Source organism: Diadema antillarum, unplaced genomic scaffold (assembly GCF_040938485.1).
Source record: "Diadema antillarum isolate AM-2024a unplaced genomic scaffold, OU_Dant_1.0 scf00000066, whole genome shotgun sequence".
NCBI lineage: Eukaryota > Metazoa > Echinodermata > Echinoidea > Diadematoida > Diadematidae > Diadema > Diadema antillarum.
The window spans coordinates 709278-730319 of record NW_027270955.1 but is presented as its reverse complement, the minus strand read 5'-3'; the positions used below and the strand labels follow the sequence as shown (position 1 = coordinate 730319).

Here is a 21042-nt window from a genome sequence, read left to right as displayed (position 1 = left end):
CTCGCACTATTACTCCTTTAACAAGTCTTCAACATTTGGGCCTTCTTTTATTTCCTTTCATTTTTTTCTTTATGAATGAAAATGAAAAGTTGGCCTGAAGTGCCATTCTCACCTTTTCTTTTGTGTGAATGTGAGCGTGTGTGTGTGTGTGTGTCTGTGTGTCTGTGTTTGTGTGTATATAAACATTACTCACTGGAAGCTTGGTAGAATATGAAAGGGGGGCTTTTCTGTGGGGTCATGAGAGGGTCAGTAACAGCTATTTTTTCGAAAGCGGGAGAAACATTGGCACAATGCTTCCAAGTAGATTGGCATGTTGAGGGGTAAAAGGTCTCAACTCACTAGCTTCACATGGTCCCCCCCCCCCAAAAAAAAAAGTGACTGAGATCTCTACAGATAATTCTCATGGGCAAAAGCAGTGCTGCTTAGTGATGAATTATGAGCCAGTGCTCTTTGCATAATGCATGTATTGAGGGACCATCAATTTTGGTGCTAATGTCAGTCACCTTGCAGAGAGTGAATGGAATAACTTGCTACATTTCCTACTAATGTATGCATCATTGTAAAGGGTTTTTGTTTTTTTGATGGATTGAAACTTGGTCAAAAAGTTTTCATTCTCTATTCTGTTTTTTCATCTCTGTAATTTTCCAAGTGCTCTGAGCCATAATATGGCGAGATCAGAGGGTAAGAATCATTAACAATATTGAATTGTATTTCATTTTTCTATGTTTTTTATGTTTTTATCATATTTTATTTAATTTCAACAACATGGGAAAATATTGCAACATGTAGAGTATTAGCGCACTTATGATGGCCTCGTCATCGCGGCATGACATTTATGCGGAATGGAGCCAACAGCTATTTTGGTGGCATGAAATTTTCATGAATCGCCACTGGTGTCCAATGCATTACTAGTATAATGCAGACAAGAACTTTTGCCTGCATATTAATTTCGCGAATCTTGGCTCTCGGGAAATTCACGAAATTAAAATGCTCGTGAAAATTTCTAGTTTTACAGTGATCTGCCGTGAAGAGTTTTGAAAGGATCAAAGGCAAATGAAACCCCCAAAATGGTGAGGAAGAGAGGTTTGAGGTAACACCATGTGTATGTAGTCCTTGATGAAAAGAGTGCTGTTTGGTGAGAGAGAGCCATTAAAGGGCAAGTTCACCTTCATAGACATGTGGGTTGAGTGAATGCAGCAATATTAGTAGAACACATCAGTGAGAGTTTGAGCAAAATCGGACAATCTGTAAAAAAGATATGAATTTTTGAAGTTTCTGCTAAGTCACGGCTGGATGAAAAGACTACTATAGCTTGTGATGTCACATGAGTACAACGATATAAAAAAAGAATAAAGAAAATTCAACATATTTCCATTTTTCTCCCATAACAAAAGAACACTCGACTTCTCTCTTTCAAAAGGCAGGGGGAATGATATCACCCTTAACATACGTCAGTAGCAAGTCGAAGAACTGTGCACTTTATTCAAAAAGTAAAGTTTTGTGAAATTCTCTTTTTATTTTCCTTATGTAGTTGTACGCATGTGACATCATACACTGTAGTAGTCTTCTCTTCCAGCAGTGACTGCGCAGATACTTAAAATATTTGTAACTTTTGAACGGATTGTCCAATTTTCCTCAAACTTTCACTGATGTGCTCTACTAATATTGCTGCATTCTCTCAATCCTTATGTATATGAAGGTGGACTTGTCCTTTAAAGAGGAGAGTTGAGGAGGGAAGTGACATAGGGAGTATGTAGGGAAGGCAAGTAGTGACAATCAAAGGGCAGATGGGAGAGTCTGAAAGTTGAAGTTGCACGGGTGGGGATGGGATGGGTGGAATAAGAGATGGACAGTTGTAAGGGAGAATAGAGTGAGAATCAGGAAAGGTATTGACAGTCGGTTGAAGGCAGTGGTGTTTGTTTTTTCTTTTTTTGTTAATCCAAGTAAAAGAGAAAGAATTAGAAATATCAAGATACAGTCTAAACCAGTGAGAATGAGACTTATGTTTGAAGTAGCAGTCCCCTGAATTTATGACCTTCTGCAAGTAATGCCCACCTCACAGCTTCATATCGGATACATCTCAATGGCCCTTTACAGTCGTGCGGTAGGATAAGGTTGCATCTCTGGGCTATTCATTTGAAATATGACCTCCTTTCTTTGTGCTCTGCTGATTCACCCCATTCAAGTCCACTGTCAAGATTGTCGGTGATCGAGTCTCGTTGCATTCCCGAGCAGCCCCGCATTCAAGTGCCATTTCAGCTTCTCATAACATCCAGGGTTTACTGCCCGTCTTAATTTCGACATGTCTGCAAAGAATTGCCCATTCGTGTTATCCATTAGAGCTGTTTGCTGGCAAGCCTTCACTCACACACACAAAAAAGAGAAAACTAACGTGATTCCTTGATAATGGTGGCTTAATGGACATGCATCCACTTAGAACGTTATTAAACTGATTGTGTGTGCGTGTGTGTGTATGTGTATACCCGTAAGATTCCACACAATTTGTCTTTGTGCTATAAAAAAGCCATGTCTCAAGAATGCTTTCTAGTAATAACTGCTATTACTCATGTCATGCACATATATGCATACACACACAAACACAAAATAACAGTGTACATGTATGTATGTGTACAGATACTCGTAGCATTAAATGTAAAATTATCTCATTACCCATATTGTTCTCACAGGCACTACGTTTCAATATCGAACTATTCAGACAGACAGATGCACATGCATACTTACATACATATACATACACACTATACATAAATACCCACAATATACATTGAAATGATATGCATACATACAAGACATACATACAATGTATGTGTAAAAACTCAAATACACATATACTGTTACTAATGTACACAGTATGTACAATGTACACATGTAAACATACACACTTTACATGTACAGTGTATATCTGTGAGAGTCTGTAGGCCCTACTCGTATATGTTTCTATCTCAAAAAGATCCTCAACCCCCCCCCCCCCCCACACACACACACACACACAACCCCCCCCCCAAACAAAAAACAAAAAACAAAAAACAAAAAACAAAAAACAAAAAAACAAAACAAACAAACCAAAACAAAACAAAACCAAAATGCAACATTCTAACATTTGTATGTACTGTATGATGACAACGACCCCTTCTTTTGTTTTGATAGACTTCAATCCTTATTAAACATTGTGGTCATTGGTTGGAATGAAATGAGGAGAATACCCTATGCCTGTTCTTAGCATGAGAAGCTCTGTTGTGAGTATTTCAGTGGATATGAGGAGAAGCTGTGTGTGAGGGTTCCATGACATTTGCTCCTGCAACAATTGCTCACATGAAATATCCACATGCTAAGCCAAACATAAATTCTACCCACAAACATAACCTTAACCCTAATGCGAATCCTCAAGTCAAACTAAACCCTAAGTCCTTGGAAAAAATAAGACTAGAGGAATTGTTGCAGGAGCAAATGTTGTGTCACCGTATCTTAGATCTACACAACTGGTATGTCAATATTGACTTGGACCATGTTACCAGTATATTAAAATATGAGAGGAAGACTTTGTTCTTGTTGGTTTCATTATATGCTCTCTTCTCTCTGTCTGTCTCACACAGGTGATCGAGGTTCAAATTCTTCCCCAAGATGACAACTGGGGTGAAAACACCACAGCCATCACTGGCACGTCGGACCGATCATCTCAGGAGGATCTCACCAGGTTGGCCAAGGACATGGATGGGAGTGTCGGCCTCGACTGCACCCGCTACTTCAGCATCATCATCGCTGGGGCTCTTTCCCTCGCCGCCTTCCTGTCTCCCATCGCATTCGTGGTGCTGCCCAGCGTTATGTGGGTGGTGGATGAGTGTGGAACGTCCTGTGACGGCCTCTTCATCAGCATGGCCTTCAAGCTCTTCATCCTCCTCATCGGAAGCTGGGCGGTGTTCTTCCGGAAGCCCAAGGCCACGCTGCCGCGCATCTACCTCTTCCGCCTCACCATGATGGGCCTCATCTTCACCCTACTCCTGGCCTACTGGCTCTTCTTTGTCATGCGCGTCATCACGCCCCAGGAGCCCAAGTACGAGGGCATCGTCACGTACGCCGTCTCCTTGACAGACGCTCTCCTGTTCCTGCACTATATCGCCGTGATCCTCTTTGAGCTACGGCACATCCACCCTGTTTTCATGCTGAAAGTCGTCCGATCGCCAGACGGCCTGAGCCGTTTTTACTCCATAGGTCAGCTGAGCATCCAGCGCTCGGCGACGTTTGTCTTAGAACAATACTATCGTGACTTTCAAATCTACAATTCGCACTTGCTCCGCGTGCCGACAACGTCGCGCGTGGCACAGAAGCTGAGTAACTTTAAGTTTTATGACGTGGACGGGGTCGGCAATGATACCGTGACGGGCCACTCAAGAGCCATTATGACAACGGCAGCACATCGGCGCGACCAGAGCCGCAACGAGCGATTCTACGAGGAGCAGGAGTATGAACGGCGCATGAAGAAGCGCAAGGCAAGGCTAGTGGTGGCCACTGAAGAAGCGTTCACGCATATCAAGCGCGTCCACGAGGACACCCACCCAGGGAGCCATGCCATGGACCCCACGGAGGCAGCCCAGTCTATCTTCCCGTCGATAGCCCGCCCCCTGCAGAAGTACCTGCGGATCACCAGGCAGCAGCCCCGATGGCCGATGGAGGCCGTCATCGAGCACCTGGCCCTCTGCGTCAGCTACAACCTGGCCCCCAGGAGCTTCCTGGAGGCTTTCTTCGAGCCGGGACCTTCCATCATGCTGTCGGAGCACTGCCACCAGCCCACCCAGGGCTGGGAGCTGGTCTCCGACACCATGGTTAACCGACCACTCAAGGAGGGCACAACGTTTCAACTCAGGCAGGGAGAAGTCTCCCTCCAGGTCTTTGTCATGAAAGCGCCACACTACAAACTCAAGGAAGAGGTCTACGACTACAAGCGGAATCGCTTTGCCCTCAGGCTCCAGTCAGAGACATCTGTGTAAATGAACACGTATCGCACTTCGCTGCTGCAGAAGGAGACGAGGATGTTATCTTTAGAATTGGTCAAGCCTTTTGTGCAAGGGTCGTATCTTGAGTTACTGTATTGTGCATCTTTCGTGATCTGTGTTGAGCCCACTGCTGCTTGACACGCACTGTGCTGCACATTTTGCGAGAGCGCGTACATCGTGCATGCTAAAGTGTGCAGAGGTTGGTAGAAATTTCCCCGAGGATCACATTTCTGCAAGGGATCCCAGCAAACAAGGGGTCCTGGTGGTGTGGCCGATCAGTCTCCTGCGCGAGTTCAGACTCTACCCCAACTTGATTGTCCACTTCTTTGAAGAGCACTTGCAAAGGCCACTCATTGGAGCTCCTTGTAGAGATGCCAATTCTTGGATTTCCCACGTCACAAAGTAAATGAACAAGGGGTGCTAACATTTAAAGCATACGATGTACGTGACAATCTTGAAGTGTCCTCATTGTTTTACTCTTCAGCCGTCGACTACAATTTGACAATTCTCTTGCACAAGACACCCACTGGAAGACTCCATAGAAATGTCATCTCAGAAACCAGAAACCAGAAACTAGAAGCCATTGTTGCACCTGTAACTTCTTTGTCCAGTTTGACTTGACTATGAAGGAGTTCCTCTCTGAACAGTGTATGGCCTATTTCACCACAGTAATGCTAATCATGTTAGACTGTGCTACCAATGGCGCAAGAAAATAGTCTACTGTAGCGTATAGGCCAGTGTGGAACTCCCTTCATGGTGCGAATTAGTGTTTGGAAGTACAATCTATCACATCTGCATGCATTATTGTGACAAGTTGTGGATACACCAAACTTCTTTGCTGTACACCTTGTACACTGTCTCGCAAACCTCTGCTGCGAATGGCTCAAACGTTAAAGTTGTCTGTGCATTTGAATTTCTATCAACATTTAGGAATATTGCCGTCTGCATCTTGATGCGTTTCATTTTTTGGAAGGTGTTTTTGTTGTGTCTACTTGAGGTAGCATTAACTTATCTTCCAACCCTAAAGTTGCCTATTGTCAAAGAGGAAACGTCATGACCACCTTTTTGTAAATAGCATCCTTAAAATCGCCCCTTCCATCTAGGCATCTGAAAAGTTATTATGACCTCCATTTCTCACTACATCAAGTTTTCTCGGTCAAGCTTTATTTGGTAGCTCTTTCCAGATTTTAATCTTAGCCCCTTACTTGTGAGTTTTTCTTGATCATTTTAGGGTACTATGTGGTGTAAAGTCGCATTTGTGTGTATCATGAAACTGTAACAAATGCAAACAGAAGGAAACTGACCGGAAATGAATATATATGTGTTGTTAAAACTGGGCATAAGATATGTCAACAAATTGGCAAGTCTCTGACTGTCATACACACTATGTTTCCCGCAAAGGTACCGGTAATGTTGTCGTATAATGACTTGCCTTTTGGCATGAAGAAATGGCACTTCCTTACATCATGTAAGGCGATACTCAAAACTTAATCTCAGATTTACTGATGGGAGGAAAAACAAAACAAAACAAAAATTTAAAAAACGGAGAGGATTATTCAGACACCTACTACTCGTTTGTCAATCTAGTCCATGTCCAAACACGTTAGGTGTGTACATACCATGTATTTATCGTGTAGACATATATTTTCATGTTAGATTCAAACTACTGGACAATTTTTCTTTTTTTTTCTACTTCTTTTTTCAGGCTAGAGTTAAACTATCGGACAAATTTTCATATTTTTCTTTTGTTCTACTTGTAATTGAGTAATTCAGGTGTCTTCCAGCAGTTAACAGGATAAGATGAATATCATTCCAGTTATCAGATTGTCAATTATGGACCACACATTGAATTTTATGGTAACATTAGCAGAGGAATTCCCCAGTCAGTAGTAAGTATCCATTTTAGGCAAAGTAGTCTCATCACCCTTTTAATATAGTAGGTGAAAAGACATCCCCTGAAGCCCAGCTGATGAAAGTGCCTACTTATATAGATATTACACATACACATGTATGTATGGTATTGGCTCTATTAGTAATCATATCGGCTGTATTTAGTAATGGACTACACAGGCTTCGATGGCCAACAACATCATGCTTGTGTAACTTGTGTTTCGACAGTGCCAAGTTGTGCCATAGGTGAGGTACGAGTTATGAGGCTACTGGTGGCCAAGCAGTGCGATAATATGCACATCTGTTGTAAATGCTCGCATCAGATGTATGTGCAAGTATAATATAATCTGGGTCAAAGGACAATCTCAATTCTAGTTGGCTGCATGAACATCTGTTCTCAAAAAGGGAAATGATAACGAAAAAGTTATAACAGACACCTGTTACCTCACCTGTCCCATTTCATGGTAGATGGATTTTGACAAGCAGATATTTTTGGATTGCTCAGATGTAATGCATAGGAGAGAGTACGTAGGTGTCTATCATGCATCAAATTGTTCACTACATGGTAGAAAAAAAGAAATGATGGTCCAGACTTGAAAGAGAAGCAAATGAAGAACATAATTTAGTCATGCGTGCATTTCGATATCAAGGCAGCTGGAATTTAAGAAAGCGTCTTCGCACGAGTGTCAACTGGAGGTCCGCTCTCACTTCACTTTTCTAAAACAAATGACTTACATTGATTCCATGTGCCCTGGAAGCAATTAGCTCCTAACCAATCAGCTCTGAGCATTTTAATTGCTGCCATGGTAACTGCAATTATAATATATAACTCTCAGTAATTGCAATATCTTTGGGATGGAATGCACCCCGAGAAGAAGAACTGGCAGATAAAGCACTGATTTGTAAATAGAAGTCTAAAGTGTTCTCAAGTTTGGTCGTAGAGGTTACGTGTATCGCAATGAGCGTCTTTTGTCGTCTATGTTCAGTTTGGTAAAGAAGCATGCAAGAGAGAGTGCACCGAAACCAGGGGGGCATTTCATGAAGGAACTTGTCGGATAAAATGTCCGACAAGTCAATTATATCCGACAAGTTCAGAGAAATCAGCCAGTCAGACTAAAGAATTTCTCAAAACTTGTCGGATATAATTGACTTGTCAGATATTTTATCTGACAAGTTCTTTCATGAAAAGCCCCCCCTGATGATAAGGAGAAAGAGATTTATACACTGTAGTCTTGATTCCATTCTGCATTAATAGATTTTGAATGTGCACTGGCGTGGCTCTGGACTCTTTCTAATGATGCAACCACTGAAAACGGGATTGTCAAAGATCTGGCAGTGATTTCAGACAATTTGAAAAAGAAAAACAATTGAAGATAATGGCATTTTGATTGCAATTGTACCTCATGTACACTATTGTAAAATGACTGTAACAAATTGATGTAATTATTTTAAAGAGGGAAAACAGATGCTTGTCATAGCTTATTAAAGAGTACTGCAAAGACAGATAAAAATAAAGTGAATTGCGAGTTATGGATTATTGATGTTTTCTTCATTAGATGTAAGCAATGCTTTGTTGTGCCATCTTTGTTCATGTGAAGGCAAACGAATCAGTTTAAACCCTCCGGTACGTGTATTCCGTGTTCTGTGCAGATTGTATTCCTGTTTGTCTTAATCACTTAAATCTTGTTTTATGTCAGTTATCAGACAGTGGCGAAGACGTACAAAGTGTTTATTTTTCTTCTGTTCCGGTTTCTTTGTTTAAATTGTTGTTGGTCAGAACAGGTCTTAGATCAAACTGTTTTTTTGACATTCTTGTATTCTAGAGATGTATTCGAGTGTTAATACCACCAGTGTTGTGCTTCAAAAAGTGTCCGTATTGTGTCTACGAGTGCTGTCATCGAACGACGTCGGAACCTGTTGGATTCAAACGGTGATGCCCTTTCCCCGAGAGATTCTTCGCGATCTGTGGAGTTTGCACGCTGTTTCAACTCGATATGTTTTGAACACCACATGCATGTACAGTATAAGACTTGACCGTGGAAGAAAGTAAATACTTGCGATACGTCATATATGAGAACCAGCACAATTGGAACGGTGCATTAAAAGGGCCTGACCCTACCATCTTACAATGTACTATTGTTTGAAATGGACTTTTAAAACATGTCACCTTGTATGTTTGTACTTTTAAGAGTTTAGTACTCCTAATTTGTCTTTTTGTCCTGTTCTCATGTTTGCCATGTACATTTTCAATCTTTTTTGCAGCCTGTATATTCATTCTTCAGTTGTGGAGAATTAAGTGTATATTCATCAGAACTGTACAAACTGTTAATCGTGCAAATCATGCCTGTAAATATACATCACATGTAGAACTTGTTTGCATATATGATTATAAGGAAAGAAAAAAAAAAGAAGAAGACTGTGGTATACAATCTATGTACTTGTGTGCAAGTTATTAACTTTCTGGTGTAGCCTTTTTCCTTGTTCGATAGAAACGCGAAAACTGTAAATCTTTCGGGAAAATTTTATGATGTTGCATCAAAAGCACTTTTCGTTGCTTTCTAGTGTTCGTACATGTGGACCTTAAACTGATTGTGTAATGCAGATATTGTCAAGAAATGAGCCTAGATAAAACTTTGATGAAATAAAGCATCCTCAACAAGCACAAGCAGTACTCACTAGTTCTATTAGCAGTTCAAAGTAACCTTAGGTCTATAAATTTATGCAAAAGTGCATGGCTGCTTTCTTAATACCTGTTTCTGCTGTTCAGGCTATCTGAAAATGCTTTGTCCGACAATAGAGTAAAAATTGCAGACTTGTTTGAAATCATGTTGCAACAATTCTCTTTTTTTTTGTTGCAAATTTTAACCCCAGTTTTTGCTAAAAACTTTTGAACAGAATAGCCTTCAATATTATCACCTGTGCTGTGTAGCGTTTAGTACTAACTTTATATGGGATGATCATGGGTAATATTTATGGAGTCCAGCAAGTATGTACTGTAGCTGCAGAGACCTGAAATAAAATTTAATGAATTGCGCCATCTTTCAGAACAGAGTTTTGCGAAATTTTTCCATCGGTATCGTGTAACACTCATGTCAAAGACAAAATGCATATTTGGTAGTGCGTGTACATTTTGTTTGCATCTAATATAGAATTTGCCACAATACATTTACATTGTATGTCAGATATAATTCTGGTTATGTTGCTTGATGATACTTAATGTCAGAACAGTACCCTTTAATGAAGAATGGTCCATTGTATACACTGTATATGTTCTTGTACTAACTTTCTAGTAGAAAATAAGTACTGCCATGAAATGACCTGAAATCTTATATTAAAAGGAGTTTGATAAAACTAACAGGGAAAGATGTATTCACTTCTGATCTTGTGCCCATTGTGGTCATAAGCAAAAAAAGAAAGCCTGTTTCTTTTTCCCAACCTTTCCTGCCATACAGGCTTAATATGTTTTTCATAAAGGGTATTCATTCCTAGTATATGAGCAAAGCTCCAGTAATTTTCGAACTAATCATAAAAAGTACCTTTATCTCACAAGTACCAGGGACTACTTTAATAGATAGTGAGGTACTGTCTCAGTTCACTGACCCATTGTAATTTTGAAGTCGTAATTTGTTTTTGCATACGTGGGGCCTGTTTCATAAAGAGTTCCGATTGATCTTACGCTCGATTTACTGAGCGTAAGATCAATACTGATCGTAAATCTGTTTCATATTCAAGATACTTCTGCTTGATTTAAAACACAGTTTTAATAGCAGATCAAGCGTAACTTTTGTTTTGATGCTTTTTTTGTAAGTATTTTGTCCGTCACAGATTATATTCATATTTGCACAGTTTATAGTTTGTCTTTGCTTTACCATTTCCTGTGGAAGGCCAGGGTAAAAGACTGACCAGCCCATGTTCAGGAGGTTGTTTTGTTTTAGCCAAAAATATCAAAGTCTTCACTCTTGTCTGTTTTGATTCTTTCAAATTCATTTGAATTCTTCCATTTTGCTAGTTTTTTGTGTTTGTGTTTGAAATGAGTTTGAATTGAGGACTTTTATTTGTGGTATACTGGCCAGAAGTCATCAAGTGTTAAAGTTGTTTCCTCATTCAGTTTTTTTTTCCTTTAAAAAAAGTGAGAAAATAAAGAATGAAAGAAGGTGTTGCCCAGATGTACAGTGTGTGGAAAGGATGAATGCCATTTTTAATATTTATGGTAGAGTACAATAGCACAAAAGAAAGGAAACTTCTATCTAATGCAAGGCAAGTCTGGTAAGATATTGCAAAGCAAACCAGGTCCCATAATGAGATAAAAACCCCAAAATAGAAATAAATTTTCATTACTATCTGTGTGATTATTAATGTTGTTTTTAAGATAATTATCATCATCGTTATTGTCAAAATCAGTCACTGCTCTTTGAACTGTTTCGGAAATTCACAAGAACTCTATAGAGTTGATAAATGGAATTCACAGCACAAGTACACCACACATATTTAAAAGTGTCAGCTCTAATAGTGAACAGCTTGTAAGCATTGTACTGAATGTTGTTGGTGGTGTTTTTGTTTTTTTTTTCCTCCAAATTCATACGTCAAGTATGGCAGTGGGACAATGGGCCAGTATAATGGGAAGAACGGTAGCGAGCCATTTGGAAGCGTCGATGTGATGTATATGTTGTATGCCATCGCAAAAAAAAATAAAAAATAGACATAAATGCTTTACTCAAAGAAAAGTTAATGTCATCAGCACAAGTGAGTGCATTCATTTTTGTGGATATCATTTTGATATCTTAGCAGTCATGTTGTAAGTGAAAAGCTGTTTTTTTATGATTTATGTATTTATTTCCTTTCTATGTTGTACAAATCATAGGGAGGTTTTTGAGTAAAAGCGAAACATTTTTTTCTTTCTTTCTTTCTGAAACCAAAGCCTCGGACTTCATTGATTGATGATTTTTAACCATGTGAATGTGCAGCATCGTTTACTAACTTTATTTGTGTGTATAAGCATCTTTTTCTCCATGTGTTTCAAATGCAACTGGTATACATTGCTCGCTTAAATCATTTTTGATATAAAGAAATTGTAATTACGTCAGTGTCAGTACCGAGCAAGCCACTGGTTAGTGTAATGGAGATTTAAAAGAAAAACGATAACAGATTTCTGAAATTCAATATGTGATTATGTTTATGCATTGCTTATGTTTTTTTGTGACATTGATTAAATTCATGAAAAGGGCACATGATGCTTGGTGATGTGCAGTTATTATTATTGTGAGAGTTCAAAGGTCAAATTGAGTGATCATCAGATCTTGGGCTTGTCACTTCCAATGTTGATGATTCCTCTTTTCACATTATGTTACTTGTGATATTGAACTTGTTAAAGGGATGTTATAGGTTTGGTTGAGATGGAGATCCAGGTTTTAACTTTTTGTGAAATGATTAGAAATTACCTATAGGAAATATTAAAGAGCATACGATTCTGAGAGGAATGAAAAGTTTATCTGATAAATGAATATCAAGTAATAAGTATCAAGATGTTAAGTTATAAAAAATATTGTTTTGTTCTGCCTCACAGATATTTCTCACTTGTCAAAATTCTTTTATCAAATTGACACTTGCCATTTCAATAGAAGTTATATATGTTGTATTCAAAACAAGACTTACAGAACATAAATAGACAATTATCAACTTAGCTAAATACTTTTGGCTTATCAAGGGAGACAACTGCATTTTGGGTGTGTATATGATAACCCTTTATAGGGTTGAGGAACAATGTCAGAAAAAGTAATATTTTGCATATTTCAATGAAGAAGAATGCATGATCTAAATGTAACACATCATACAAATACTTAGGAGATGCATTTTCCGAAATTTTGATGAAATAGAAAGGACTCGTCTGAATATTTGAGTGCGGTAGGAGATATCTGTAAGACATCAAATTTAGAAAAGGAGGAGGAACTTATTATCACCATCACTACCATCACATCTATCATCATCATCATCATCATCATCATCATCATCATCATCATCATCATCATCAGTATGCCCTATCATAATCATCATCATCACCATCATCATGATCATCATTATCATCATCATTATTGTTTTTATCATCATCATCATAATCATTACCACCATCATCATCATCAATATCATCGTCATCATCGTCATCATCATAGTCATCTTGTCTTCAGCATCTTTACCAGATGTTCTAACATGTGCAGAGCTGACACCTAGTGGTAGGTCTTGGTTACACCACTTGGTCAGAGCTAACCAGAGTGCACTGCTCCTGGAAGGATATCATCTCTCCGTCTCTTGAGGAACTTGAAAACATCTTGCGCTGGCAACATCCAACCGCAAAGATGATGCTCCCCCATTGCTCCATCTTCTTCCTCCATCCCCTCTTCTTCTTCCTCCTCCTCTTCCACCTTCCCTACTCCTCCTCCCCATCCTTCTCCTCCTCCCGCTCTTACACATCTTCCTTTTCCTCCACCTCTTCCTCCTCCTCTTCTATCTCCACCTCCCTCGCCTCTTCGTTTTCCTCTTCCTCCCTTCCTGTACGTCCTCTTTTTCTTCCTCCTCTTCTCCTTCGTCCTCTTCTTCGTTTTCTTCCCATCCTTCCACATCCTCCTCCATCTCTTCCTCCTCCTCCCCTTCCACCTCCTCATCCTCTTCCTTCTCATCCTCTTCATCATCCTCTACCTCCACCTCCTCCCCCTCCACCTCTTCCCCTTCCCCCTCCTCCTCTTCTTCCTCCTCCTCCTCTTCCTCTTCCTCCTCCTCCTCCTCCTCCTCCTCCTCCCCTTCTTCCTCCCCTCCTCCTCCTCCTCCTCTTCCTTTTCCTCCTCCTCTTCCTCCTCAACAGTGGAATGATTTATTGGAGAGGTGTCTGCCAGAATAAATACACACCATCTGCATCATGTGTATGTGAGTGTGTGTGTATGTTTGTATGTTCTGTGTGTCTCTGTTTCAGCCAAGATGATGCTCCTGCAGAAGATGATGCTACTCAGCTTCCTCAGAGAGAGTGAGAGTGAGAGAGAGAGAGCTGGATTAACCTCCCTGACACCAGTGTTTACATTACTGTGCAGGCGTGGAACCCGTTTTCACAGGATGCAGAGAACAGTTCCCACAATTCTCACACACTGCACAATGTTTAATGTCAGATATACTGAATGACTGAGATTGAACAAAAGACTGCATAACTGAGGTGAGTATGAAGGACAGACATACACGTGTACAGCTGTATGCCATTTTAACCCTGTTGTCTGCTCTGAGTGCCAATAGGCCCAGAAAACCCTGTAGCATTGTACATACTGTCCAAATTTAGTCCCTCGCGCAGAAAAGGATAAAATGAGTGTCATTCTTTGGGATGTACATTAAACATGTATTTGCCTCTGTGAGATCGTCCTGAAACCTTTTTTTTTTTTTAATTACCAATAACTGTTATTTCCTAAGCACAAATTACAATTCGCTTCATTGAAATTGTGTACATCAACCATAAAAAAAAACTTTTCTTGCTATGCAGAATTAATGGACATTTAATTGAAGGAATGTTCTTTCTACCCCCCCCCCCCCAAAAAAAAAAACGGAAAAAAAATCTGAATTCCCGATAGGGCCCACAATATATCAAACCCTTATGGAAAGTTAGTGGCCGGACAGGACTTTTGAGTGGACCCGCGCCATCACACAGCGATGCTGCTAATGTCAAGCTCGAGCCTCTACCTGCTCTACAGACATCATACAGCAGGGATGCCAAGTTCAAAAAAGTTCTATGAGTGAGATTTTCATGACTTGGCATCTCGGCGAGCGAATGTGCGCGCAAGCGAGGGTGTGGGAAGGGTCCCGGCCCGCCTCCCCCCTGTGGCGCCTCCCACGGTAGGGAGCTTTTTCAATTTTTAGCTCTTATGGTGCGATCAGGTGCATACTTAAGTGACTATTTTTTACTTATTTTGAAAGACAAAAGGAAAATATACCTTCAATTTGACCTACATGTATGCTCCTTATTATGGGCCCAAATTGCAAACTTTGCCCGATGCGTGAGAAAAATGGGTGCCATGCGTGAGATCGTGAGACGACCCCTAAATGATTGAGTCTCACTCAGAATGCGTGAGACTTGGTAGCTCTGCATACAGTCTTACAGAAGCACAGCAATTACTTGACCGAAAGATCGGTCTGTATCTGGTCGTTGTGAATATGTTCCGCGGAGTCTACGTCTGGCTTCATGGAATCCCCCCCCCCCCCTCCATGTCTATGGAGGAGAGCCGTAAAAGTAAAATATGATAAAATGATTTTAAAAACTCCTCCTGACAGACAGATTTTTCTGTCTGTAGCTATTACATACTAGCTGATGCTGAAACAAAGGAGCCAAGTTCCTGTGCAAACTGCCCCCTCTCTTGATAGCATTCAAGAACCCGTAATGTGTGAGGTCCCATGCAGACAAAGGGGCATAAACTGTACGTTGCAAAGCTGAACAGCATGAAATGGCACATATGGGGCTGTGGAAAGATGCCTTTGTATACTCAATACAAGAGATCTGTAGATTGCAGTTAAAGGGAAGCTAGACATTATTGTTCGAAGGAACTATTATAAAGGCCTCCTGACATTCATTTACGGTAATGTGTCGATATAGCTTCTGCTATGTGAATGGGTCTTAATGTCTCAAATTCAGTAATTATTATCCCATTGGAGACTACATGTAGTCCCGAGTAGGGCAGATGTCTATGAGAAATGTGTGTTCAACAAAAATCAGCTCATTTTCAATGGGTTGATTACATTGATTTTTATGTATGAGAATATTTTTTATATATAATTACATTAAGTTTTCATTATTTTTAAATTGCCCCCTAAAAAGAAAAAGAAAAAGAAATCTGATGATGTTTTCACCAGTAAAGTCAGCTGAAGTGAACACAAGAATAGGGCCTACTGATTATACGCACTTTGCCAAATCCTGGAACACTTTCCACATAGAAATGACTACTGTATCATGCCATCATACTATCTGAGGTGTAGTTTTATATGACACCTGTCTTGTTAATTAATTGTAAATTTGTGGATTTATAGTCTTAAAGAGACGCAGATCATTATAAGGCATTGCGATGCCTATAATTCAGCTAAATTTCCGCTTGATGACTGCACAAAAGGCAAGAGCGATTTTCAAGGGATGCAGAAAAAAAGAACAAGAAAATTATGCAAAATCTGCAAAAAATATTATTTTTAAATAGTTCCAAAATTTGTGATTCGCAGACCTTTCCACATCAACTGCCATCCCAGGAGTCAACATGTAATCACGGTAAGGGGACATCTAAGTTTAAAAAGGGGGAGAGAGAATAGAATTCAAAAATATACAGATCAAGAAAAGCTTATTACGTTAAAGGGACTACCAGGTATGCATTGCAATTGCATTGTATTGATTCATAATACCCTGATCATCACTTCTGTGGCCAAAAGAATAGCTATGTATGTGCCACATATTTTACAGTAATGTTCTTACTATTTTTTTCTTCACATCACTTGGATACCTCCACCAAAAAAAGAGCACACACACACACACACATATGCATCTATGGTGGAAACGAGGACCTGTTTTACCCATAAGAATTTTACCACATAACCGAGGACCTGCGTGTCAGTAGGACTCTTGTCAACCGAGGACTCATTCGTATATTACCATCCAACAGAGGACTTATTACAATAATGCTAATCGAGGACCTACAAACATGTACCCCTACATGCAAAAGCATGCAAAAGCAGACCGTTTGGAATGGTCTGCGTACCGAGGACATCCTAGGTTCTCTGTGTGTCCTCGGTTTAAATGTAAAGTTCGTATGTGTGCCCTCGTAGCGACAGCATCTGTCAAGCAATGATAAAGTATTCATTCATGTATGCTGGTCATATATTAGCAACAATTAAAAGAGAAAGCACCTTCCCTTAGACCTAGCATTTTGATAGCTTACGTGTTTCTGTGCAATATTTTTTTGTTAACCCGTTGAGGACGGCCTGATTTTGCTACAACACGCATTTCCCATAGACACCTGCCCGAGTATACCCGCGACTCACCCTCAATAGGTTATTTACACTGAGTAAAACATGAAAACACTATATCTGGGTACAGAAGCAAAGAAATATTAAAGACTTCAGACCAGCAAAATAACATTGCTCTAAGAGGGTTTTATTAGATATCTGACCTCTTTTCAACAAAGTTCCACTTCCTACTTTCCAAAACAAACTCTACTGCATTTTCATTCACATGGCTCATCAGGGGGGCGTTTCATCAACGAGTTCGTCGGAGGTTTTCACCGACAAATTTGCTATCAGCCAAGCAGACGCAAGGATTTTAGTAGCTTTTAACAGTTGTCAGTGTAAATCACTAACAAAAAGTTTCATGAAACGGTCCCCAGAACAAACTCACATTGCAGGAAGACAAAGCAACAGAGGAGGATGCAGAGTGCATTGCACTTTTTTGATCTCTTTTATTGCTAGCAAAATTTCTTTTCATCAAAAAAAAATCTTGAGTTACTTGTGGCTGTCAACAGATATCAGGCTGAGAGACAGTTCATTATGTAATGTGTACCTCACAAGAGTAGAATTATAATCCAACCACCAACAACACAGCTACAACTGTATCACCACGAATTGTAACAAGTATGTGATATATGATTAATATGGTATTTCAGAAATGAAAATGATTACCATGGTAACCTTTTTATGTACAATAATCTTCAGAATGCAGGAAAATATAACAATGCAGAAATCAACTTTCTGTTTTTAATTGCTGAAATATTTTTGCATGTTTTTTTAATGCATGTATAGAAAAGCAGACCCCATTAAACCCAGTTAGAACAAACATCGAAACAGTGAGCTAGTACAAGACATTTTGACGACGACTAAAAAATTGTTTGAATATTATTTTTCTTTATATCTACTTCTTCCATCCTATAAACTCTGATCAGGCTGGTCTTTGAGGCTATGCTATATCTGGGGCGTGTAACAACCATCAAATTTGGCACATATATTGTCTGCGATGTAATATCCAAGAATATGTCGGGATTTCCTAAATCAATTATTTTTTCATGAACAATTATTTATGCTAATTTATGCAAGAAATTGGTATTTGGGCTTGAACTGCTCATGCAAGCTACGGGAATGATCTTTTGGAGGAAATATATGATATAATACCAGGCTAACATTGTAAATATGAAAAACAGCTATATTCAAATTGATTCTTTTGTATTTTTTTTTCTATGCAATTTCTCATGTATCTCATGTATCTCAAAACAAAATCTTTAGTGTACAACACACTGTGACCTTGACCTTGAAAACTTTCATAAAATTTCAAGCATACAGAATACATGATGATATATTTGAATAACAAATCAAAAGAGTGATTATGATATAGTTCCTCTCATTCCATGGAAATTTATGTGTTATATTCAAGCGGAAAATTTCATTTTCGACCCACAAACTCCAGTAAAATGCCCTGTGACATGGTAAGCCTAACTATTAGTCCAAATTTTAAAAATTTGGAATCAGGAGATGCACAAGACTCTACGCCCAAAAGTCACGAAAGACCAAGGTGCAATATTTCTCAGTTGAGAAATGATTGCGAAAAAACAACAGGGGCGGATTCACCAATTCCCTCCATTCAACTCATTATATAATGAGTTTCTACAATTTACAATTGATCATGAGGAATGATTCATATTGCTATATCATTTTCAATATTCATGCACAAGTATTATACGCACTTGACATGACGACACTGATTAATAAAAATGATACCGCAGCGCACAGGGGACATAATCATTTTCCCATTCATTTTAGATGTTGGCTTCCTTTAATACAAGGTATGCTACCATCTTACCAGTGGCATTAACCTTCCTAGTTTGTGGAGATTTTAGTCAATTTTTGACTCATTTTCAAATAATTGTTGTTGTTGTTTTTGTTGTTATATTATGCACATAATGCTGTATTCTAATTCAATATTTTTTCCGTACTAATGTGCTTTGAAACATCAGTATTAAGCGATATATAAGTTATTAGCATTATCATCATTATAATTATCATTATTATTATCATTATTATCATTATTGCTATAATTATCATTATTATTAGCATTATTATTATAACAGCATTGATGGTTCTGATCCTCACGCGAGTCTAGCACGGTACATGAATGGCAAGGGCAAAAGGCCGAATTGCAGAGTGAAGAAGCTTGTTTTCAAAGGATCTGGTGGAAAACCTACACCTCATCTGTGTTTCTTTGCTCTGGATGATCTAGAAGAGAACACAGAGCTGGGATATGATTATGGCCTACGAGATTTTCCATGGCGAAAAGTGTGAAAATAGGCCTCCGCAGCCTCGAACATTTCATTCATATGATCCATTTGCTGTGAATCCTGGTTAGGAACATAAGTATTCTGCTTAACCCTTCATTTGCCCACCTACTTAGCATAATGTACCAAGCTTTTTTTTATTCAGTAATACATCCATGCATCTGGATGCGGTTGCCATGGTTACAAGACTGCGACCCAGCTTGCATCATGCCACTGAATCCGTTTTGTGCGAGAACTGTCACCTATTACAATATTTATAAAGTAGTTTTCAAAATTCCTTCATCCTAAAACAACTTGCTACATTGTAATTGTTACAAAATTACTTTTGTCTATCCTCCTACCATTCCCTTATGGAGAACGACACCACCGTTACATATTTTACACACTTATTGCACATTTTAGCGACTATTTGCGGCTGTAAACATACAGACATGTTTGTTGCTTACTAATTAATAAACATTAAAGGTCTGGAGAGCTTTAACATGTAATGAAAGAAACAATAACAAATACGCTGCACTTTACACCGACAACCGCCTAGATTAACGATCGAATGCGATCATTCACTTGACACACATGCTAGTACTGCTTACAGTGTATATGATAAATCTTTCATACCCAGACAAGTTTGTTCAATCACTCATCAGCTACAAATTCTTTTTATCTTGATATGTTTCAGACACCTCATTTTCTTTGTAAGAATACAGTTAGATGAGGATTCTCTTAAAATAATTTGTATCAATTGTACAGTATCAACACTTCAGTCTCGCCCCTTTTAAATCTCTCCTTAAAAGTTTTGTTTGTCCCGACTTCATTCGTTCCAATGGGCAGACAGAATTCAAAATAAAGAGTTCAGAAAGAGTCACATATACTATATTCTCTATGTGTTTGCTTGCAAGAGTACATTAAAAAAGCAAAGAGAAAATCCAATACTGCCATAAAAAAAAATGGAAAAGTAATGATTTTCACGATTCAGAATTCAAAAGCCAATTACAAAAGAGAGTGGTCAGTTACCGTCGGTCACTGCAAAGCCTTTCTTCTGCAGTGATTGCAGCAGTAAGATCATGAGAATAAATCATATAGAAGAAAAAAAATATCTAGAAGTATTATCTCATGAAATAACAAAATCAAGATATTCCATTCCACCTTAATGCTCTTTCATTTTACTCCATATCCATAGCCCTGTCTCGAAAATGCTGTGGATGAATAGAACAAAGGGCAAAATAAGCATTGTTGGATCTCGGAATACCACAACACGTCTTTGTCCTAGTACAAAATATTGATATCTGCAGTGAATTCAATGTCCTCGAACATACACCTTCAGTCCTATAATATATGGCTTAATACTCCAACATTGTGCGCATGGGGACTTCACTGGGACAGGCTTAACTACTGGAATAAATAATATCTATATCAGGATACATGCACTTGTAAACACCACACAAAGTTTAGACTCTACCAATTTTTGAAGCTTGCTATGCAACAGCTTTTAATATAGATATACATGTACATATAAACTGTCTTCATTGGCAGAACATGCAATGGTTTGTATTCCTCTTTTCTATACATAAAGTCTCTGTTTTAAGTTGAGAATCAGTCACTCTAGTATTGTCTCCAATATATTTTTAAAAAAGAATCTCACAACAATTTATCAGCTGTTTGATTTAAAATACAAAACATCAGCATTAAGTTGAATACAAAAATTCAAATTACACTGCACTTCTGTTATAATGAGCATGGTTAAAACGTAATTTTGATACTACTCAAAATTTAGGTCTGAAAATCATTATCCAGATTGCTTTATCCACTTTATTTGTTCAGAT

At 38.9% G+C, this 21042-nt stretch overlaps 1 protein-coding gene across 1 annotated transcript in view; it reads left to right on the top strand.

Annotated features, from left to right (window-relative positions):
- LOC139716535 (vang-like protein 1) overlaps positions 1–5562 on the top strand; it is a 48007-nt gene extending 42445 nt beyond the window's left edge. The window contains exon 4 of the mRNA XM_071628073.1: positions 3615–5562. Coding sequence (XP_071484174.1) covers positions 3615–5006 — 1392 coding nt within the window. The 3' untranslated portion in view covers positions 5007–5562. The remainder of the gene's footprint in view (positions 1–3614) is intronic.
- The last annotated feature ends 15480 nt before the right edge of the window (positions 5563–21042 follow it).